The 23867-nt window shown below is 48.9% G+C and overlaps 1 protein-coding gene and 1 long non-coding RNA gene across 2 annotated transcripts in view; one reads left to right on the top strand and one right to left on the bottom strand.

Annotated features, from left to right (window-relative positions):
• Positions 1–5653, bottom strand: part of LOC144754189 (E3 ubiquitin-protein ligase TRIM15-like) — a 106822-nt gene extending 101169 nt beyond the window's left edge. Inside the window, exons 1-2 of the mRNA XM_078641772.1 lie at positions 5212–5653; positions 2164–2259 (exon numbers count right to left, since the gene is read on the bottom strand). Of these exons, the coding sequence (XP_078497898.1) occupies positions 2164–2259; positions 5212–5460 (345 nt within the window). The 5' untranslated portion in view covers positions 5461–5653. The remainder of the gene's footprint in view (positions 1–2163; positions 2260–5211) is intronic.
• A 51-nt stretch (positions 5654–5704) lies between these two features.
• Positions 5705–23867, top strand: part of LOC144754190 (uncharacterized) — a 53445-nt gene continuing 35282 nt past the window's right edge. Inside the window, exon 1 of the long non-coding RNA XR_013594678.1 lies at positions 5705–6169. This is a non-coding gene — a long non-coding RNA (uncharacterized LOC144754190). The remainder of the gene's footprint in view (positions 6170–23867) is intronic.

Genomic DNA, 23867 nt, shown 5'->3' with positions numbered 1-23867 from the left:
CACGCTAGCCTGGAATAAGAGGGTGTGGGTAATCAGGTGTGGTATGTCTCACTCCACGCTGGAATAACAGGGAGTCATTTAGCAGATGTGGCAAAACAAGCTGGGAAAAGAATGGTGCGAGTAATCAGGTGAGGTAAGTCTCACCCTTTCCTGGAATAAGAGGGTGCGAGTTATCAGGTGAGGTGTGTCTCACCCCAGGCTGGAATAGTAGGGTCTGAGTTATCAGGTGAGTTAAGTCTCACCCTAACCAGGAACAAGATTGTGTGAATAATCAGACGATATTTCACAACTCAGGCTGGAATAAGAGGCTGAGAGTTATCAGGTGTGGTATGACTCACCCAAGCATGGAACAGTAGGGTGTGAGCTATCACAACCCTAGCTTGGAATAGAAGGGTGAGTTATCATCTGAGGTATGTCTCACCCCAGCTCAGAATAAGCGAGTGCGAGTTTTCAGATGTGGTATGTCTCACCCCAACCCGGCATAAGAGGGCATGAGTTGGTATACAGTGGGTGCTGTATGGTTGGTATACAGTGGGTGCTGTATAAGAAACATAAGGACCCACCCTCAGATAGGCGTAAAACCATGTACTCCTAGATTACATGTGTTTCCTACAGTGGTGGGAAGCACACAGTGTGCGTTTAAATACACCTCACACACCAAAAGGGCCCTTGGTGACATGCTTCATCATAGGTGTCTTCCCGCCCCGCTGCGGGACGGGACGTGCTACGACCTACAACTACGCGGGAACACTGATTTGAAAAAAACTATGTGTTGTGTAGAAAGTGAGTGGAAGGATCATGAGTGAGTGAAGGAGTGAATTTAAAAAGTACCTGGCTCCTATGGACTAGAAAACGTTAATATTCCCAGGAGCTGGTACTGTTAAAAGGTGGGAATAGGGTTGGAGGTGTATTGCCTCAATGAGCAATCCCTCCTGTGTCTGTCAATATGTTTCGAAGCCCCCGGCTTCTTCCCCTTCCATTCCACAGGTTGGAATGGAAAGGTGTGAGAAATCAGGTGGGATATGTGTCACACTAGCCTGGAATAGTAGGGTGTCAGTGCAATAAGAGGGTGGCAGCTGTTGAAAGAGGAATGTCACTTCCTATCCTCACCAAGAAAGGCTGGACTCAGAACGTCCGAGGAGATAAACACGCCTCTAGTTGTGGTAGACTGGAATTCTCAGGGTCACACACAATACCCGGAAAATTCACCTCCTCAGAGCAACCAATACTACTAGAATCAGTAACTCTAAAGGGAGAAAGGGTGGAGTAACTGCGTCAAGGTCCAGCTCACTTACAATAAACCATCTAGTGTAAAGTGTAGTAAGTGATGAGTGAGGTCTGGAGCGCTGCACTGCATCTTCACCACACACTCAAGCGGCTTAGAAGTGGTGAAGACTCATCATCCACCCGCTGCATCCTGTGGGTTGACTGCATGCTTCATATTCTATGATGAGTTAAGCACATCGAGGGTATTCAGTGAACTGTATGATGGTGCACGTTGGGATGCTGAAGTCTCCAGCAGGGTAAATGAGTGTGTATCCTTGCCTTGAGTGCCCAAAAGCATGTGAATAGACAAACTGACCGAGGGGCACACTCCTATAGCTACACACATTAATGCGCACACTCACTACAAGTGTTTATTTGCTTGTATAAACTCTCAGATGGATATCTCCAGATCATGCACAGACAAACTCATAGATGCACACACTCACACATAAATGCATACACATACACACAGATGAATATAGGTGTGTATAAAATGATAGACTGATAATGTACAAACTCAGTGCCAACGAATCCAGGCGCGTGCACACACAAACCCCAAACACACATGTACAGAGATGCACACACGCATTTTCATACTAGGATGGCGCAAACACCCACCAATGCCTACGCAGACACACCGGTGCATAAATACACTAACAAAGACCACACAAGTATGTGAGTACTAGCTAAAGATCAGCCGAGTAATTCTTGTTTTTATTTCTTTTTAAAAGGAACACTGGGCGTATTTCAGCGCCAATATCCATGGCAATGACTCCGGACGGAATATTTACCTGATGGGCCCATGACCACAAGTTACACCTTAATAGGTCTACACACAGACACGCACACAGACATATGCATAAACACAAGTACACAGCACTCACTGCAGACACTCACCCTCAAGGTTTTATATTGTTTCTCTTCCTTAACTTTAGACTCCAGAAAATATTCTTCCTCTTTCATCAGAAGCCGCAGCCACTCTTGAAGTTTTACCTGCAGAGATGAGAGAGCAAGAATCATAAGTGTAGACTGGTAGTGTGTTCCTGAATATAAAGAGCATTCACTACTGTACCAACTACAAATGCCTGGATAGTAAGTACCAGCAACACACATCTTGATAGTAAGCACCAGTCCTAAATATCCAGTACTAAGTACCAGTCAAACATATCCAGATTTTAAGCATCAATTGTGAAGATCCTGGTTGTACGTACCAGACGCACATATTGAGATTCAATAATCACAACAAGAAAGGGGATTAAGGCTACTCTGCCCGCACTGGTTTTAAAGTCCTAAAAGTTAGTATCTTGAAGGTGCAGATGGTGTAGGACACAATCCCCTAGGTCCCATTGGTCGAAAGCTAAGAAACTTAACTTTCAAATAAACTGCACAAAAGGTGACCCCGCACCCTTCACTTATTATTAAAATGTTAACATTGCTGAAATGGAACAAACAATGTACTAATAAGTGAAGGGTGCAGGGTCACCTTTTGTGCAGCACATATTGAGATTGTAGGGACTGGGCACAATTATCAAAGACAGGCACAGAAAGAGAGATGGCCCCGGCCCTATACAGGGTCTGCAACAGACAAAAGACAGACATAACATGAGCAGGAACCAGCACCCATAAAGGAGCGGTGACAGAGGACAGACAGTGAAAGAGCAGTTGCCAGACCCACAAGGTGTGCAACAGAGAACAGACAGGCATAGTGAGAGAGCAGGTACCAGAGGAGACGCAACCAGAGGAGGCAACAGCCTCGTACAAAGTCTGTGACAGAGAACAGACAGACAGACAGAGGGAGAGAGCAGGCACCAGCAGTGTCAACAGTCTGTGACAGAGATCAGACACAACCAGAGGAGGCAACAGCCTCGTACAGAGTCTGTGACTGAGAACAGACAGATACAGCATGAGAACAGGCGGCAGTCCTACAGGGCCTGTGACACAGAACAGACACAAGAGAGCAGGTTACTAGCCTTATACAGAGTCTGCAAGACAGATACAGCAAGACAACAGACACCTGCCCAAAACAGGGTCTCCGGAAGAGAAGAGAACACACAAAAAGAGAACAGGTACCAGTGTGACAGAGGGTCTTCGACAGAGAGATACAGAAGAGAGCAGGCACCAACTCCACACATGGTCTGCGACAGAGAACAGACAGCAGGCACTATACAGAGCTCAAGACAAGGTGCAGGCAGCCCTTTCCACTGTCAGAAACAAGATTCACACACCAGCCTCTTATATAATCTACAACAGAAAACAGATAACAGTCTCATTGGTCTGTCACAGGCACGGGGCGAAACCGAGACAGCAAGAACTACCCTTTACAGGGATCAGACACCAATGTCATACAGGGGCTGCAACTGAGAACAGACAGCGAGACAGCAGACACTACCCTCTACAGGGAACAGACACCAATCTCATACAAGGGCTGCAACTGAGAACAGGCACACAGAGAGCAGACACTACCCATTACAGGGTCTGCTACAGGGACAAACATCAATCGCATACAGGGTCTGCTACAGGAACAGACGCCAGTCTCATACAGGGGCTGCAACTGATAACAGACAGAGAGAGAGAGCAGACACTACCCATTACAGGACCTGCAGCAGGGAACGGACACCACCCTTTGCAGGGTGTGCTACAGGGATCAGACACCAGTCTCATACAGGGGCTGCAACTGATAACAGACAGAGAGAGAGAGAGAGAGAGAGAGAGAGCGCAGACACTACCCATTACAGGACCTGCAGCAGGGAACGGACACCACCCTTTGCAGGGTGTGCTACAGGGATCAGACACCAGTCTCATACAGGGGCCACGACTAAGAACAGACAACCATGTAATATACTGATGCAGAGGCAGCGACAAGGAGCAGACGCAGTACTAGAATAGTAACCAACCGAAATCAGGGTCTCTGGCAGGACAGAGGCAGTCGGATTCAGACCATGAACAGTAGGGTCAAACCCCTGGTGCCCATGTGAAAACCGGCTCCATTTTATTATTCTGGCAGGTCTGAGATACCTTCTTGTGAGTGAGGCCCGTACCACAAGCCCCCTCTCCTGGAAAGTGCTTTACAAACGGAGTGTGACTCAACCGCAGATGCAAGTGTATGTTGGGAGTCTAGGGTCCATCCACTCGGGTCCTCTGTAAAGGTGGGAGGTTACCACCCCGTGGCCACCCCATGACACTACTATCAGTTTGTGTCACCTGACTATAGCAGTGAGGTAGCTTTTACCCATACCCCAGTGTACTGGTTCCCTCCTAAGGTCTGGAGCCAACTAACCCAGGACTACATATAAACAGACCCACCGGCCTTTTAACTTTAAGGAGCTCTGCGCCCCACTGAAGAGAAGGGCAGAGGCCAGAGGCAGACATCGTGCCAGTCTTCCTTCTACAGGCAAACGCTAAACCCTGGGACTGAGGAATAAACCTTATTGTTGCTGCTGAAGGACCGCAAAGGTGGACTGTCTGCGAGAGGTGGACATACCCGGATCCCCCAGAGCCCAGGGTCAGTGATCGGCAACGTATCATAAGGTCCGAGGCTCTGAACCTGCCCAGACCAGGAACCTCTTTTCACTGTCTAGCCGGATGTGCATTCATCCTGCATGGGGTCCCCGAAGAATGCATGCTTCATCCGGCAAACGAAAAATGGTACTTCACTACACCATGCATTGCTACAATCTGGCATTCTGATGCTCCACGTATGCAACCGGTGATCACGGCTCTCCAAATGACACACTTTGTGCTCCTTTGCAGCTTCTTGCATAGGTCTCAGAGTGTATTCACATATGGTCCCTAAACCCAACAAACTCTCATTGGGCTTTTGAGCAGCCTTCAGTGGGGACCCACTGAGTACATTATAATCACTGTACATACACAGATATAACTTCAATCGTTTGAGAATCAAAGAATATAAATTTGCTCTTGAATCCTAACCACCGACACACATACCTTGTACTTCTGTGCAGCCTTCTCCACAGGACTTGCTGGGTGTGTTTTATGCTCCTTGGACTCCCGGCAGACCAGGCATATCGTCCTCTGATCCTCTGCACAGAACAGCCTCAGATTATTCTCATGTTTCTTGCATAGATTCTCCCCTGGAGTTTCACGGGGTGCAGGTGAAACTGTTTTACCATTTCCGCCACGTTTCCCAGCTGCCTGTTGGGTCGGAGGTTTTTCCCAGATGATGTTGCTCTGCATTCAGGACAGGGGAAGTTTCCATCTCCTCCCTCCCAGCTCTGGGTGATGCAGGAGCGGCAGAAGTTGTGTCCACACTCTATGGACACCGGATCAGTAAAGTATTCCAAACAGATGGAGCACGTGGCCTCTTCCTTGAGGTTCCCGAGCTGAGCAGCTGAAGCCATCGTCCTCCAGGAAGTCAAAAACTTTGGCTTCTCTTTCGAAAAGTTGGTGTCGGCGCCTTCGAGTCGCAGCGTGACTTCGGATTGGCTTACAGTTTGCTGGTTTCCATTGGTTGCTTCGAAAGGCAGCACCGACTTGGATTGGCTGGTAGTCTGCCGGCTCCCATTGGTTGATGCTGAGGAACTCGCCTGTGCTACATCCCTTCTCGAGAAGAGACACCGCACCGACCCGGGGTGTCTGTAATTGTTGGATTGCTCGCTCCTCCCTAATCACAGTATTACACATGTACTGTTGTACTTCTCTATGTGTCCCTTTTATGACCGGGTAGAACTGAAGGATAGAAAATATAGCAGAAACCGAAGGAGAAAAAGAAAGGTAGACCTTAAAGCAAACCAAGAAAAGGGGAAAATACACGATTGTAAACTAGGGAGACCACCTATCCGTTAATGACACGGTGTTAGATTAAAGGCAGCAGCCTAGATGAGAAGAGAAGCAGTTTATTGAACAAGATCTTCTGGCACCAACTGACGCTCGCCAACATTCTAAGGTGAGCTTCCTCTCAACATTCTAAAGAGGGGTCATACCAAGGTGGAGGGATAGAGAGAAGGGGTGGATGGACGGGAGATACCATTGTATAACAGTAGCATAACAAGTGTAATACATGCAAAGATTACAACACACGGGCTGTCCGTGATTGGAGCACAGTGTCCGTAATTACACGGACTGTTCGTAATTAGAGCACAGTGTCCGTAATTATACGGAAACACGGGCTGTCCGTAATTAGCGCACAGTGTCCGAAATTACACGGACTGTCCGTAATTAGAGCACAGTGTCAGTAATTACACGGACTGTCCGTAATTAGAGCACACTGTCCGTAATTACACGGACTGTCCGTAATTAGAGCACAGTGTCCGTAATTACACAGACTGCCCGTAATTGGAGCACAGTGTCCGTAATTACACGGACTGTCCGTAATTAGAGCACAGTGTCTGTAATTACACGGACTGTCCGTAATTAGAGCACAGTGTCCGTAATTACACAGACTACCCGTAATTAAAGCAACGTGTCCGTAATTACACGGACTGTCCGTAATTAGAGCACCGTGTCCGTAATTACACGGACTGTCCGTAATTAGAGCACAGTGTCCGTAATTACACAGACTGTCCGTAATTGGAGCACAGTGTCCGTAATTACACGGACTGCCCGTAATTAGAGTACTGTGGTATGTGTTTGTTATCATAGCCATGTTCCAATAAAGTTTCCTTGTTCTGTTGCCATGGTATATGCAGAATGTATTATGTCATTTTAGAATGCTATTATGTCAGGTTTAGAAGGTAAGGCAGAAGCGGTGGGAGTTGGTGGTTACAGGACGTCTTACTGCTATGCACCAGTGGGTCTTTGTTGGTTTATGTAATAAATCTATTTTTACTTGATATACCGACTACAGCGCCTCTTTACAATGGCAACGAGGATGGGTTTGGATTTAGAGATTCTATTGCAGGACTGGAGGCTTCAGATTATGCTTCTCAATCTTTACTAGAAGCTCACAGCAGCCAATGAAAATGCTTGCTTTTCATTATTAATAACGTTAAACACTACATATCCCATCATGACTAGCATAAGGCACGCCCCCCTAGTCCATAAGAGGCCTCTGCCTGCCGCCATCTTCCTCTTTTTTGCTGCTCACAGCTGAGCTAAGTGCACTTTGGTTTACTCCCTCTGCTGTTCTCATGTTGATACCTTTGATGGCAATAATACTGTAGTATTGTAGGAGAGTAGGGTCTGCTATCCTATGGTCACCCCAAATTTTTGCTTTTTGCTTCACTGGTTTTCGACTACTGTGGCTGTGGGCCTGCCAATCAGACCCCCAGCCTGCTGTTCTCTCTCTAAATTATTAATACATGTGCTATAGGTACATACCACAATTGGAAATTGACTCCTTGTCAACCCCTGTATCATGCACTATAGGTGCTCAGGGCATAGGTGCCACCAAGGCCTACCAGGGGCTGCAGCATATCTTTTGCCACCCCTGGATGGTTCTTAAATTGACACAACTGGCTGATCACTCAGCTGGGGTAAGGTGGTGTAATCACCCCTTGCTTAGATATAGTATACCTATATCTAAACCTATATCTGGACACATATAAACCTGTGAGCCACTCCTATGGAAGGCCTTATCAATCCTGGAGGCAGAGTGCGTGGTTTAATGTGAGATGGAGCTCTAGCATGAGCTGAGCCTGTCTGCAGCTGTTGGGAACAACTCCCTAAGCTGTTTCAGGATAATGCCATACCATATACTATTAAGTGCATTATAATCCTCGCGGTTATATAGCAACTTTGGTTTGGCTTTATCAAAACATGTCGTGTAAGGTGTCATACGATTTGGAATACTATCCCCTCGCCAGTCCTGGCGACGGGGATAGCCTTCCACCCCTCTAGAGGGAGAAGACATGTTACTTTACTGAAATGCGGTTAATTTTAAAAGAGCCTCAGATCCACAAAATGGATGCTTCTGCCACAGACACAGGTCTGACCCCCTGCAGCTGACCGAAACTCAGCCAAGGGGGCCTGGACAAAGGGTTTCCTGTCGCAGGGAGGTGTCACACCCCCCCAGACAGGAGATAGTGGATTGTAGCAGGGAGGTTTGAAAGAAACCAGACAGTGCTGGGGGCGCACAAGGCTGCCCCTTGCATAATCCGGCCAAACCGGTTCTGGGGCACTCCAGCCCTCGTGCCAGCGCGGCCTGGATCAAAGGAAGGGGGTGTATCCACCCACTTCCTGGGTTCCACCCATAGGAGGGGACCTAGCAGGTAATTCAGCCCCCTAGATTCGAATCAGAGTGGGAGCAGTGCCAATGCACTTCAGATTATCCTGATGAAACATAAGAAACGAAACTCTGGACCCTTCGACATCCTACTCGACGTAGAAGACTGAAGAATCTCCCTTGTGGTCAAGGAGTGACCACCCTGTGCAAACAGGCACCATCCAGCCATCGACGTTTGCTTTGTTGCAGTTCCCGCCGGAACTCGAGCGACAGAGACCGACGAGATCAAGCTTGCCTGCCTTCCAACAGCCCGATCCACAGTCCCTGCAGAGCTGAGACCCGTGGAGGCGACCGGAAGCGTGGGGCACGCCATCTTGGAAAGACCACGAGACGCTGACCGTGCAGCCCACGAGTGACCCTCGAAGCTGTACACCGGGGTTTGAGAAGCCCCAACCCTGAGCCACTCTTGCACCGAAGCTCACCCCTCTACACTCACCGAGTGCTGCGTGGGGCCCTTCTGCTACTTTTGGCTCAACGCGTTGGCCCGGTCACTTGCCAGCCGGCTTGTGGCCCCTGTGCCGACGAAACTTGAAATACGACTTGCGATTCTGGTTGCTCCAGATTTGCACCAGCTCCCCTGAAAAGGAGCCCCCACTCTGACCCTCCTGGTTCGAGTGAGAAGCAATCTCCCGGTTTCGCATGGATTGCTCTTGCCAAGTGTTGTTTGCTCCAATCTTGAAGCCGACAGCGCCGACGGTGAGAGCCTACGTGGGACAGATCGTGACCCGCTCCTGGACGTCGCAGATGCCCCAGAGCCCACGTGGCAGCGGAGAGAAGCTCCTCGACAACCACCTGATTGCGCCCGACATTGCCTGGTTCCGTCCTGGTTCCACCCTGGTCACTGCTGAGTGACCCAGACTCTGTCCCCTCTGCTTTCAGGTACTTTTCGACTTGAGTCCACCCTTGGACTCCACCGGACACTTCTCTTTCACCTCGCCTGCAGCCCTTTCAGCTTCAAGCACCAAGAACCTGCGTGACGAAACCCGACTCAACTTCGACCCTGTGCACCCGCTTCCTGTGGGTGAGGTAACATTGCAACGCCGGTGTTCCCACACTGGTACACACCTCTAGGGTCTGTGTCTAAAGTTTTGTCTTTCTAGGTTCAGCGGAAGTGTCCTTAAACTCTATTTGTGTAACTTTTACGCACCATTGACTAACATTGGTACATGCTTGTGCTTTCAGCACTGCACCCGAATCCCGCAGGCTTTTCCCGACTTCAGCATTGCTTGTCCTGACTGCTCCCAGCGATTCCCTAGGCCCTAGGCCTAACCACTGATCGAATAGTATCTCTTATACCATTTTTTTAGTATATGGTTTGAGTGGCCCCTCGGCCTCATCAAAAATTGTGCAACTTTGTATGTTATACTGTGCTTTTGATTTAACGCTTGTGCCCCTTTATTCATAAAGAATACTGGGGATTGTTTTTAGTAATAAATACATATATTTTTATAATATATACTTGTGTGGTGTCCTTTTATTTGATATTACATGATTGTATGTGGTAAAACAGCTCGCTTAACACGACCTCTTAAGTTAAGCCTTTAGGCTGCTTAGTCCATGCTACCCCTAGGATAGCTTGTCTAATAAGGTTGACTTACAACCAGACACCATAAGGGTTGTTTGGACTGATACAAGGTGGTTCCAGAATTGGAAACATCATATATCAGGCCAACTTCTCACATTGGTGGGCAGCGGTGCGGATTTGAGCTTGCTGTTTGTTTTACCATTACAATCTTTTATCAAATTGAAAGATCACATCAAGTACCCTAGGTACATATTAATCAAAAGCTTGGCATATTTAAGTTCTACTGAACTTAGTAGTTGTAGATTAAAGGGATTAGCACACCCTGACTACAACTCACTAGCAAGGTACAGTAAGGAAACACTTAGTGTAGGTAGGTGCATCACTTACAACACATTGGAGCAGAGTTATTCAATCTGTGGGGCGCGCCCCCCTGGGGGGGCCCGACACCATCCTAGGGGGGGCGCCACTCCACTGTAATTTAACCTTTGTTCCCTGCGTCAAAAGTCTTGCAGAACTCCGGGATGGTTGGCGGGACGAGGAAGGGGAAATCAGCGGGGAACCAAGTGCCCAGGCTTTTGTTATGTTAACTGGCCCAGGAGGGGGTTAATTAAGAGAGCTGAAATGTTTCAGCTGCTGTGAGGAGACACCGAGTCAGTCCTTCTTTACAGTCAACATTTTGCTGGGTGGACATGTAAGCCCGTGCTTAAAAGGGGAAGTGTTAAAATACAACTAACCAGTGTGCAATCACAGCGGACTCCCTTAACCTGCACATGTAGGCAGAGGCTGCTCCTCGTTAGTACCACTTTGCAGTATCCAAATGCAGAACTAATCAACACAAAGGTGACAAGTCAACCTTTGTGAAGGGCCTTCTACTGTGTGGAAACAAATTGCTGTGTTTATAGTATCTTTTGATCCATTTGAGATGGAAACATTTTTTGTTGAAGTCTGCAGCGTAAGCATTAATGATGGATTATGTGGCAAACGGGGTAAAAACATTATTATTCAGAAAACGCTGCAGCTGTAATATTGCATAATTTCAATGGCGCTGGACATAAAACAGAAAGAAATCAGAGCTTAACAGAATAACTTAAAATAATTAAGATGAGTGAAGCGGTTAATCTCATAAACACCAGCTGTATGTTTTCTTCAGAAAATGAAAGATAGTAAAGGACACATTTTTATCAAACTAGAAGCACAGTCTTCTGGATGAATGCTTAACCTAGAATACAGATTTCCTTTATGATATTGTACATAGAATATACATCCCTTCTTCACATATTGGTATGCACCAACTGTACATCACCGTGTGCCCTGGAACCGCACATCACTTTTTACTCCCATTTTGTATAACACCATAGCTCTCCTCATTTGCACAACATCCATGTAAAGCACTCTGATACCCTCTTGGGTCATGGTCGCAGTATATAAAACTTTATAAATAAAAACAAGTGACAGCTATTGTATAACAAGAACTTGATCTGTTTTGCCAAAGAAATTTAGACTGCTAACACGTCTGTGTTTTATCAGAAACAGATTGCATTCAAACGCTTAAAACTCCATTGCAGTTTCCTCTAAATGGGAGAGAATGCAAACACAGGGTATGTCCAAAGTCCCCATTCACAAGTGCGCTGCTCTAAGTAGAACAGCGAAAACCACGGACCTAGTGGCGCAACCAAAGGGCTTGCGGTGCCCGCTGCGGCACTTCCTTGTAGAGCTGCCCCTGGATGTGGAGCACAACCTGAGGATGGCAGTAGCAAAATCCATCCACAGATTGTGACGGGTGTCCTGTTTTTCGCCACAGACGGTCATGTATGTTGGTGGTGTTATTATCAATCAATGTTATGTGTAAACAAAGCATCCTAGTAAAAACAATATGCACACATTTTATCTAGGAAAATGGTTGTTTGAGCTGTGTAATAAGTCTCTATCATTTCAGCACATCCACTCACAAACTTGCACTTTACTAAACACTCTTATTGTGTTGAACATTATTTGCTCGGTATGGCCCGGGATATGCGTGCGGCGGTCGATTATGTAGTGTACCAGATTAGAGAAATTTCTGTCGGGTGGTGGGGGGCCCATCATCTAAAACAATTGAGCTTGGGGGGCTCAACCTACAAAAGTTTGAAGACCTCTGCATTAGAGTCATGTCTGACACAGGAAAGGCCTCAGGCTCTGCTTCTGTGACAGTTGACCTTACCAAGGCAACTTCCAGCTATGACAAATTAACCCACAAAGACTTGGTTGCCTTGTGCATCTCAAGAGGGTTAAAAAGGGGCAGAAGTCCCACCAGTCCTTCCCTGATAGCCATTCTAGAACAGGATGACTTAGAAAAGGCGAATGCAGTTCCCTTAGAATCAGGAGATGGAGTGAACCCCCCTGTAACTGATACCACTCCAGAGGAGGAAGAAGAAGAGGAGGAAGAGGAGGAGGAAGGTTCAGATTTAGATGAACCTGAAGATCAGGATCAGAGGGTGAACCAGGTTGTAGTTGCCAGGCTTAACTAGGCCAACTTAGACCTACTTGGGAATGGAGAGGGCCAGCACCTCCCCAGATCCCACCAGATCATTCTCCCAGGCAACAGAAGAGTGAGATCTCCCTCAGGGGACTCTCATATTTCTAGTGCCTCAAGAGAATCTCAGAGAGGGATGACTGCCTCTCAGAAGATAGAGCATAAGGCAAGGATGAGGGCTGTCAAACTCCAAATAGAGAGAGAGGAGGTAGCCCTGGCTCAGGCCAGACTTGCCTTGGCAAGAGAACAAAAGTTGTGTGGCTTAGATGCCACTGGTGGCAGCAATATTCCTAGAGAAAAAGACAGGAGCTATGATAATAGAAACCTGACAAAAATTGTGGCCCCCTACAAGGAAGGGGATGGCATCCACAAATGGATGACTGCTCTTGAGAGAGCCTGCATGGTACAGCAGGTTCCTCAGGATCAGTGGGCTGCAATTTTATGGTACTCCTTTTCAGAGAAAGGGAGGGACAGGCTCCTCACAGTTAGACCTGAGGATGCCAAAAACTGCTCTGTCCTGAAGAGTGCTCTTATTGAAGGGCTTGGCCTAACCACTGAGCAATACAGGTTGTTATTCAGAGACACCCAAAAAGCACAGACTCAGGACTGGACTGATTTCGTTGATTGTGCCACTAAGGCTCTGGAGGGTTGGTTGCAGGGAAGTAAAGTTTCAGACTATACAGGATTGTACAATCTTATCATGAGAGAACAGATCCTTAATAACTGTACAAACCAACTGTTGCATCAATACCTTATTGACTCTGATCTGACCTCTCCCCAAGAATTGGGAAAGAAGGCAGACAAATGGGTCAGAACAAGGACTAAGCAGAAACCCCAGAACCAAGGTGGTAACCAGAAGAAAACAGACCAGAAGGGTGGGAATCAGAAAGATAAAGAAAAAGACCAGAAGTCTTCAGGCCCCCAAAATAGTAATAAGGAGGGTGGTTCCCAAAATGGAAACAAGAAAAAGAAGAATGATGGCCCAAAGAAACCTTGGTGTAATACCTGCAAATCAGGTTCACACTGGGGCAGTGAATGCACCAAGAAAAATCCAGTCCCCACCACTGCAGCTCCTAAAGCACCTGCACCTCCTAGTTCAGTAAGCAGTGGTGGAACACAGCCAAAGGGTGTAGTAGGGTTAACCCTGGGTACTGAAGTAGGATCTGGCCTAGTCAGAATCCCTACTCAGGCAGTTCTCCTATATGATGTGGACTTAGCTTTGTCCACTACAGTGAGTCCCAGTAACTTGGGCAAATATAGGCAGACGCCTTTGATAAATGAGAAACTGTCTCAGGCCTACAGGGACACATGTGCCAGTGTCACTATGGTAACACCTGACTTTGTGGACCCTGGACAGATTGTACTAGGTGAAAGTTACCCAGTGACCAATGCAAGCAACTCCACTACTTCCCATAGTGTGGCAGTTGTGAACTTCTCCTGGGGAGGGGTAGATGGACTAAAGAAAGTTGTTGTGAGTGCAGACCTCCCAGTAGACTGTCTGTTAGGCAATGATCTTGAAAGCTCAGTTTGGTCAGAAGTGGAGTACAGGACTCATGCAGAAATGCTAGGGATTTCAGCTCATGTCCTTGCAGTGACAAGGTCTCAGGCTAAGAAGTGCCTTCCTGAACCAGTGGTGGATCTTGGAACAATAGACCAACCACAACCCAAGAGAGGGAGCAAAAGGGTTAAGGCTGTGCCTTCCCCCTTGCCCCAGGTTGAGGATCAGATTTCACAGGAAACTGATTCTGCAGTCCAAGAGGAAACTGTCTCTGAAGAACTTGAACCTGATCAGGTTGAGTTTCTGGGGACAGGGGGACCCTCAAGGGCAGACCTGAGGCAGGCTCAATTAGATTGCCCTTCACTTGAACCCCTCAGACAGCAAGCTGCTGCTGAGGCTGCAGGGAATGCCCAAGGTACCCATACTGTGTATTGGGATGATGGACTCCTTTACTCAGAGGCTAGAGACCCCAAGCCTGGTACAGCCAGGAGGTTGGTTATACCTCTGAGGTTTAGGGGTTTCCTTCTCACCTTGGCCCATGATATTCCCCTTGCAGGACACTTAGGCCAGAACAAGACGTGGGACAGGCTTGTTTCACACTTTCACTGGCCTCATATGTCAGAAAATGTCAAGGAGTTTTGTCGCTCCTGTGTCACTTGCCAAGCCAGTGGTAAGTCAGGTGGCACGACAAAGGCCCCCCTCATACCACTACCTGTGGTGGGGGTACCCTTTGAAAGAGTTGGAATAGATATTGTGGGTCCCATGGATCCTCAAACAGCATCTGGGCACAGATTTATACTGGTGGTAGTGGATCATGCCACCAGGTACCCAGAAGCTATTCCCCTGAGGACCACCACAGCACCTGTGGTGGCAAAAGCCCTCATCGCAGTTTTCTCAAGAGTGGGCTTCCCAAAGGAGGTATTGTCAGACAGAGGTACAAACTTCATGTCTAGCTATTTGAAAGCAATGTGGAAGGAATGTGGAGTAAACTACAAGTTCACCACACCCTATCACCCACAGTGCAATGGGCTTGTGGAGAGATTCAACAAGACCCTAAAGGGAATGATAAAAGGTTTACCAGAGAAGCTTAGGCGGAGATGGGACATCCTTTTACCCTGCTTGCTCTTTGCTTACAGAGAGGTCCCACAGAAGGGGGTTGGCTACAGCCCTTTTGAACTTTTGTTTGGCCACCATGTGAGGGGTCCACTATGTTTGGTGAAGGAAGGATGGGAGTTACCTCTCAAAAAGCCTAAGCTAGATGTAGTGGACTATGTACTTGGTCTCCGCTCCCGGATGGCTGAGTATATGGAGAGAGCATCCAAAAACCTGGAGGCAAGCCAAGAATTACAGAAAGCTTGGCATGACCAAAAGGCTGTTCTGGTTGAGTACCAGCCAGGGCAGAAGGTGTGGGTGCTGGAGCCAGTGGCCCCAGCAGCACTCCAGGACAAATGGACTGGACCCTACCCTATCATTGAGAAAAAGGGAGAAGTCACCTACTTGGTTGACTTTGGAACCCCTAGGAGCCCCCACAGCGTGCTCCATGTAAATCGTTTGAAAGCATTTGTGGACAGGGAGGACATGAGCTTGCTCATGGCCACAGATGTGGAACAGGAGGAAGAGAGTGACCCTCTCCCAGACCTACTTTCCCAGAACCCTGATGATGGTTCAGTTGATGGAGTAGCCTTGGCGGGCAGCCTCACTGACCAGCAACAGATGTACTGCAGACAGGTTCTGCAAGCCGACAGACACTTGTTTTCACTCACACCCAGTCAAACTAACTGGTGCACCCATGAGGTGGACACTGTTGACACTCTGCCTGTGAAGAATAAGATCTACAGGCAACCTGACCATGTCAGGGATTGTATAAAGGCTGAGGTGCAAAAGATGTTGGAGCTTGGAGTGATTGAGCCATCAGAGAGCCCATGGGCCAGCCCAGTGGTCCTTGTGCCAAAACCTCATACACAAGATGGAAAGAGAGAAATGAGGTTTTGTGTGGACTACAGAGGTCTCTATGCTGTCACTAGGACAGATGCACATCCCATTCCAAGAGCAGATGAGCTCATTGATAAATTGGCTTCTGCCAAGTTTCTGAGCACATTTGATTTGACAGCTGGCTACTGGCAGATCAGACTAGCTGAAGAGTCAAAAGCCAAGACAGCATTCTCTACCCCTAGTGGACATTATTAGTTTGTGGTAATTCCCTTTGGTTTGAAGAATGCACCTGCCACTTTCCAAAGGTTGGTGAACCAAGTCCTTGCTGGGTTGGATGACTTTTGTGCAGCATATCTAGATGATATTGCTGTCTTTAGCTCCACCTGGGAGGATTACCTGATCCACCTGAAGAAAGTTCTGGAGGCCCTGCAAAAAGCAGGCCTGACTATCAAGGCTACTAAGTGCCAGATAGGGCCGAGTAAGGTTGTGCGCCTGGGCCACCTAGTAGGTGGGGGGTCAGGTTCAACCACTGGAGAGCAAGATCCAGACCATACAGGACTGGGATCCTCCAACTACCCAGACACAAGTCAGAGCCTTCTTGGGCCTGACTGGGTATTACAGAAAGTTTGTGAAGAGTTATGGGTCCATTGTGACACCATTAAATGACTTGACATCCAAGAAGATGCCAAAAAAGGTTCAGTGGACAGTTAGCTGTCAAAAGGCATTTGATGACCTGAAGAAGGCCATGTGCTCTGCACCTATCCTGAAGAGTCCTGACTACTCCAAACAGTTCATTGTACAGACAGATGCTTCTGAGTTGGGGGTGGGAGCTGTGCTTTCACAACTTAATCAAGATGGTCAAGACCAGCCCATTGCTTTTATTAGCAGAAGGCTGACCCCCAGGAAGAAACGTTGGTCAGCTATTGAGAGGGAGGCCTTTGCTGTGGTTTGGGCCCTGAAGAAGTTGAGGCCATACTTGTTTGGTACTCACTTCCTTGTTCAGACAGACCATAAGCCCCTCTTGTGGCTAAATCAGACGAAGGGTGAAAATCCCAAACTGCTCAGGTGGTCCATTTCCCTACAGGGGATGGACTTTACAGTGGAGCACCGCCCAGGGACTGACCATGGTAATGCAGATGGTCTCTCCAGGTACTTCTACTTAGAACATGAAGACTTATCTGCTCAAGGTTAGTTTAATGTCCCTGCGTTGGGGGGGGGGGGTTTGTGTAAGAGAGTAGGGTCTGCTATCCTATGGTCACCCCAAATTTTTGCTTTTTGCTTCACTGGTTTTCGACTACTGAGGCTGTGGGCCTGCCAATCAGACCCCCAGCCTGCTGTTCTCTCTCTAAATTATTAATACATGTGCTATAGGTACATACCACAATTGGAAATGGACTCCTTGTCAGCCCCTGTATCATGCACTATAGGTGCTCAGGGCATAGGTGCCACAAAGGCCTACCAGGGGCTTCAGCATATCTTTTGCCACCCCTGGCTGGTTCTTAAATTGACACAACTGGCTGATCACTCAGCTGGGGTAAGGTGGTGTAATCACCCCTTGCTTAGATATAGTATACCTATATCTAAACCTATATCTGGACACATATAAACCTGTGAGCCACTCCTATGGAAGGCCTTATTAATCCTGGAGGCAGAGTGAGTGGTTTAATGTGAAATGGAGCTCTAGCATGAGCTGAGCCTGTCTGCAGCTGTCGGGAACAACTCCCTAAGCTGTTCAGGATAATGCCATACCATATACTATTAAGTGCATTATAATCCTCGCGGTTATATAGCAACTTTGAATTGGCTTTATCAAAACATGTCGTGTAAGGTGTCATACGATTTGGAATACTATCCCCTCGCCAGTCCTGGCGACGGGGATAGCCTTCCACCCCTCTAGAGGGAGAAGACATGTTACTTTACTGAAATGCGGTTAATTTTAAAAGAGCCTCAGATCCACAAAATGGATGCTTCTGCCACAGACACAGGTCTGACCCCCTGCAGCTGACCGAAACTCAGCCAAGGGGGCCTGGACAAAGGGTTTCCTGTTGCAGGGAGGTGTCACACCCCCCCAGACAGGAGATAGTGGATTGTAGCAGGGAGGTTTGAAAGAAACCAGACAGTGCTGGGGGCGCACAAGGCTGCCCCTTCCATAATCCGGCCAAACCAGTTCTGGGGCACTCCACCCTCGTGCCAGCGCGGCCTGGATCAAAGGAAGGGGGTGTATCCACCCACTTCCGGGGTTCCACCCATAGGAGGGGACCTAGCAGGTAATCCAGCCCCCAAGATTCCAATAAGAGTGGGAGCAGTGCCAATGCACTTCAGATTATCCTGATGAAACATAAGAAACGAAACTCTGGACCCTTCGACATCCTACTCGACGTAGAAGACTGAAGAATCTCCCTTGTGGTCAAGGAGTGACCACCCTGTGCAAACAGGCACCATCCAGCCATCGACGTCTGCTTTGTTGCAGTTCCCGCCAGAACTCGAGCGACAGAGACCGACGAGATCAAGCTTGCCTGCCTTCCAACAGCCCGATCCACAGTCCCTGCAGAGCTGAGACCCGTGGAGGCGACCGGAAGCGTGGGGCACGCCATCTTGGAAAGACCACGAGACGCTGACCATGCAGCCCACGAGTGACCCTCGAAGCTGTTCACCGGGGTTTGAGAAGCCCCAACCCTGAGCCACTCTTGCACCAAAGCTCACCCCTCTACACTCACCGAGTGCTGCGTGGGGCCCTTCTGCTACTTTTGGCTCAACGCTTTGGGCCGGTCACTTGCCAGCCGGCTTGTGGCCCCTGTGCCAACGAAACTTGAAATACGACTTGCGATTCTGGTTGCTCCAGATTTGCACCAGCTCCCCTGAAAAGGAGCCCCCACTCTGACCATCCTGGTTCGAGTGAGAAGCAATCTCCCGGTTTCGCGTGGATTGCTCTTGCCAAGTGTTGTTTGCTCCAATCTTGAAGCCGACAGCGCCGACAGCCTACGTGGGACAGATCGTGACCCGCTCCTGGATGTCGCAGATGCCCCAGAGCCCACGTGGCAGCGGAGAGAAGCTCCTCGACAACCACCTGATTGCGCCCGACATTGCCTGGTTCCGTCCTGGTTCCACCCTGGTCACTGCTGAGTGACCCAGACTCTGTCCCCTCTGCTTTCGGGTACTTTTCGACTTGAGTCCACCCTTGGACTCCACCGGACACTTCTCTTTCACCTCGCCTGCAGCCCTTTCAGCTTCAAGCACCAAGAACCTGCGTGACGAAACCCGACTCAACTTCGACCCTGTGCACCCGCTTCCTGTGGGTGAGGTAACATTGCAACGCCGGTGTTCCCACACTGGTACACACCTCTAGGGTCTGTGTCTAAAGTTTTGTCTTTCTAGGTTCAGCGGAAGTGTCCTTAAACTCTATTTGTGTAACTTTTACGCACCATTGGCTAACATTGGTACATGCTTGTGCTTTCAGCACTGCACCCGAATCCCGCGGGCTTTTCCCGACTTCAGCATTGCTTGTCCTGACTGCTCCCAGCGATTCCATAGGCCCTAGGCCCAACCACTGATCGAATGGTATCTCTTATACCATTTTTTTAGTATATGGTTTGAGTGGCCCCTCGGCCTCATCAAAAATTTTGCAACTTTGTATGTTATACTGTGCTTTTGATTTAACGCTTGTGCCCCTTTATTCATAAAGAATACTGGGGATTGTTTTTAGTAATAAATACATATATTTTTATAATATATACTTGTGTGGTGTCCTTTTATTTGATATTACATGATTGTATGTGGTAAAACAGCTCGCTTAACACGACCTCTTAAGTTAAGCCTTTAGGCTGCTTAGTCCATGCTACCCCTAGGATAGCTTGTCTAATAAGGTTGACTTACAACCAGACACCATAAGGGTTGTTTGGACTGATACAAGGTGGTTCCAGAATTGGAAACATCATATATCAGGCCAACTTCTCACAAGTATTTAAAACTGTGTAGTGATTTGGTATGTCCTAACTAGAGGACGAGGCTTGTTACATCGGTGTAAATACCTTAATTGTATCAGGGAGTCTTGTGCACTGGCGGGAAGCCTCGGCGCTCCGCCTTCCTCATTTCACAGTGGCTTGGTGACGCGCTAGCAGGCGCGAAGGTAGCTGCGGTCTCTGACCCGGGACAGACGGGCTCCGGTGCACATTTGAGCCGCATTAAGTGTCCCGGTAATCCCCCGTGAGCAGGCGCGTATCGCGCAGGCGCATTCGGCATCCCCTTGTGGCCGATGACGCCGGTTGCGGCCGGGTGGCTCTCGGCCGCGGCGGGCGCCCAAACGCGCTGATTTTGGGCTATTTTTTGGTAGAATATCAGTCGCGTTTGGGGTGCACGTCGCGGCGCGATTCCTAACTGATTTCCATAGCGTTTAAACATTCGTTTCATGCCGGTTGTCCCTCTGTCCCTCTGATCGCCTGGAAAGGTTGTAATAATATATAAAGGGCCTATAATTGAGTGTGCACACGCTCTTGGTATTTTGTGTTGGCCTGGGTCTTTGACCCCTGTTGATTACAGCTTTGCTGAGGGGGTTGAAGGACTTAGTGTGTGAGTGTGCTGAGAGGGCTGACCCCCCCCTAGACCCTCCTTGTGGCTGAACCAGTGGATTCATTTTACTAAAGCCACCCCATAATGTCAGAATGGGAGCATTATAATGAGGAATATGGAGAGGAGGAGACTTTTGAGGCAGGGCAGGCAGCTGCCTTGGAGGACAACCTAGTGAGTGCATTGGATGCTTCGGTCCAGTCCTCAGTCAATAGGGCTATGGAGACTACGATCCCACAGACGGTACAGCAAGCCCTTGCTTCAGCCCTTTGCCCTATAAGACGACAGCTTGAGGGCTTCGCCAAGAGGCATGGCTTCGACAAGCCACAGAAGAAGAAAACGGAGGCTTCCACCTCAGGTCAACCTTCGGGTGACTCTGCCACATGGCCTCATGATCAGGCCTTAGCTACCTTGCCAGACATGGCAGACCATTCATATTCAAGCGGTAAAGCCAAAGCTAAGTGTAGGGTCCACGACACGGACACAGGCACTAATACTGATACCAACACAGACACGGATACGGATACATCAGAAGAGCGCCCCCCTCCTAAGAAGGCTAAGAAGGCGCAGGCAGAAGGTCTTGCACCGGTTCATACACCGTTTACCTTTGTCCCTTCAGAAATAATGCACCCCAGGTCGCAGGACTGGGTTCCGCCTACGGCAGTGGCGGCATATATTCACGAAAACCTCCGAAAGAGCTTCCAGAGTGAAGTAAGGAACCGTTTGAAATCGGAATGCCCCAGACCTGGCATCCCGAATAAGGTGGTGGAAACGCCTGAGATAGACACAAGTCTTCTAACTTTTTTGAAGAAATTTACGAAGGATCCCAAGCGAGGTTTGGACAGGGCCTGGAGAGGGTGCCAGGACAAGATGCTGGATGCTATAGGCCCTTTGGCCAAGATTTTAGAGATGGCCTTGGCGGCCAAGGAGGCTTCTACTCCTGTTGACCCAGATGTGTTGGCCGGATGGACCCAACGAGCCATCTGCTTGTTAGGCAACGCAAATTGTGCCATCTCTTCGTAGAGAAGGAAGTCTTTGCTTATGAAAATGGATACCAACTTGACGGAACTTGCAGACGCAGAGCCAGGGCCCCTTGCTGAGGGACAGTTATTCGGAGACAAATTCGTCAAGGATGTCTCCAAATACGTTGGAACCTTCACGGCACTAGACAAGGCCCAATCGGGCATCAAACGAGCGTTAAACCAGGGAGTTTTTAACAGGGCCAGACGAGGCGGGGGCCGCTCGTCAGGCCGAGGAAGTCCTCCAGGCTCCCATAGAGGCGACTTCGGCAGAGGCAAGAATGAGTATGACTCCACCCGTGGGGGAACCTTCTACACCTCCCGTAGGAGGTTCAGCAGGAACCGGTACCAATCCAATAATACCAGGGGGAATTTCAAGCACCAGCAGAACTCAGGTGAGAATAGCAGATGTTTCTCTTCTTCCTTTGGGGGGTCGAACACAGCACTGCCTGGAGCAGTGGAGGGAGCTTACACAGGACGCTTGGGTCTTGCAGACAGTGCAAGGCTTTCACTTGGAGTTTTACTTGCATCCTTTTCAATCAGGCATACCGCCAGGTCTCCATTTTTCCCAACTAGATCTCAGTTTTATAGACGAGGAGATCGCAGGTTTGCTGCAGAAACACGCGATAGCGCCAAGTCCTCAAGGTCCTCACGGTTTCTGCAGCAATATTTTTGTTATACAGAAAAAAGGGGGCGGAAACAGACTGGTGTTGAATCTCAGAGAATTCAACCAGTTTCTTACCCACAATCACTTCAAGATGGAGGGCATCCATCTTTTGACCGATCTACTGCAGGTTGGGGACTGGATGGTCCGGCTGGACCTGAAGGATACATATCTCTCTATTCCAATATTTCCCCCGCATCGCAGGTTGCTGAAATTCAACTGGAGAAACCAATGGTACGAATATTTGGTTCTGCCTTTCGGGCTCTCCTCGGCTCCTTGGTGCTTCACCAAGGTGATGAAGCCAGTAGTGGCGTACCTCAGAGAGCGGGGTATACGCCTCATCATATATCTGGACGATATCCTGATAGTGGATCAGTGCCAGCAGACGCTCTTGCGACACCTCACCTTGACCACAACCCTACTGCAGGATCTAGGTTTTGTAATAAACAGCAAAAAGTCGGTCATGGTTCCCACTCAAGGGATAGATTTCCTAGGTTTCACAGTGAACTCCGTGACTGCTCAGCTATGCCTCCCGAAGGACAAGCTGAAGGACCTAAAGAAAGAGATCAGGAAACTGCTGAACAGTCAGACAGTCTCCCTCAGGGGAATTGCCAGAATGGTGGGAATACTAGTGTCATCAGTCCAAGCGATATTCCCGGGCCCTCTACATTACAGGGCTCTGCAGCAGTTGAAGATCAGACATCTTCAAAAGGGTCTCTCGTACTCGCACAGCATCCCTCTCACGCAAGAAGTGAGGACGGAATTGCAATGGTGGATGGGGCACGTCGATGCCTGGAACGGCCGAGCAATCTTCGGCTCTCTCCCAGAAATCACGATAGAGTCAGACGCCAGCCGCTGGGGCTGGGGCGCACGTTGTGGAGACATCTCCACTGGAGAAAGATGGTCTCCGGAAGAGCTTTCTCTTCATATCAATTGTCTAGAGCTACTCGCGGGGTCGTTCGCGGTGCGGACGTTGTCCCCGAAGCAAACATCCTGTTGTATTCTTCTGCGGTTGGACAATGTGTCAGCAGTGAGATACATCAACAAGTTGGGCGGCACGAGGTCGTCCATGCTTGTGCAGATAGCCAAGGACTTTTGGCACTACTGCCTTCAAAATCAGATATCAATCATCGCAGAATATCTTCCGGGTCAGTCCAATCAGGTGGCGGATTGGAACTCGAGATACCTCAGGGACTACAGCGACTGGAAGTTGCTCCCGAGGGTATTCCAGTGGCTGGAGACAATTTGGGGTCCGTTCAGGACGGATTTATTTGCGTCCAGACTAACGTACCAGACTCCACGGTTCTTCAGTTGGAGACTGGATCCGTTGGCGCAAGCAACGGACACATTTCTCCAGGACTGGTCGGAGGGGGTACAGTATGCTTTTCCCCCCTTCTTGCTGATCCCCAGAGCGATGTCGCAGGTGATCAGACAGCAAGCGGAGGTGGTCATGGTGACTCCATGGTGGACGTCGCAATCATGGTTCCCCAAGCTGATGCAGTGGAGCTGCGACCTTCCCAGACTCCTCCCGGAGTCAATGACGCTATTGCTGGGCCCTCATCAAGAGAGGCACCCTCTGATAATGGAAGGCAGACTTCGGCTGATGGCCTGGAGGCTTTCAGGGAGCAGTGGCAGGTACCAGGGGTTTCGAGCAGGGCTTCCGATTTCATCAAGCAAGCCTGGGCACCATCCACGAGGAAAAGATACT

Source organism: Lissotriton helveticus, chromosome 5_1 (assembly GCF_964261635.1).
Source record: "Lissotriton helveticus chromosome 5_1, aLisHel1.1, whole genome shotgun sequence".
In the NCBI taxonomy this organism is placed as follows: domain Eukaryota; kingdom Metazoa; phylum Chordata; class Amphibia; order Caudata; family Salamandridae; genus Lissotriton; species Lissotriton helveticus.
The sequence above is the reverse complement of the archived record's forward strand: the minus strand, read 5'-3'. Positions and strand labels throughout refer to the sequence as shown.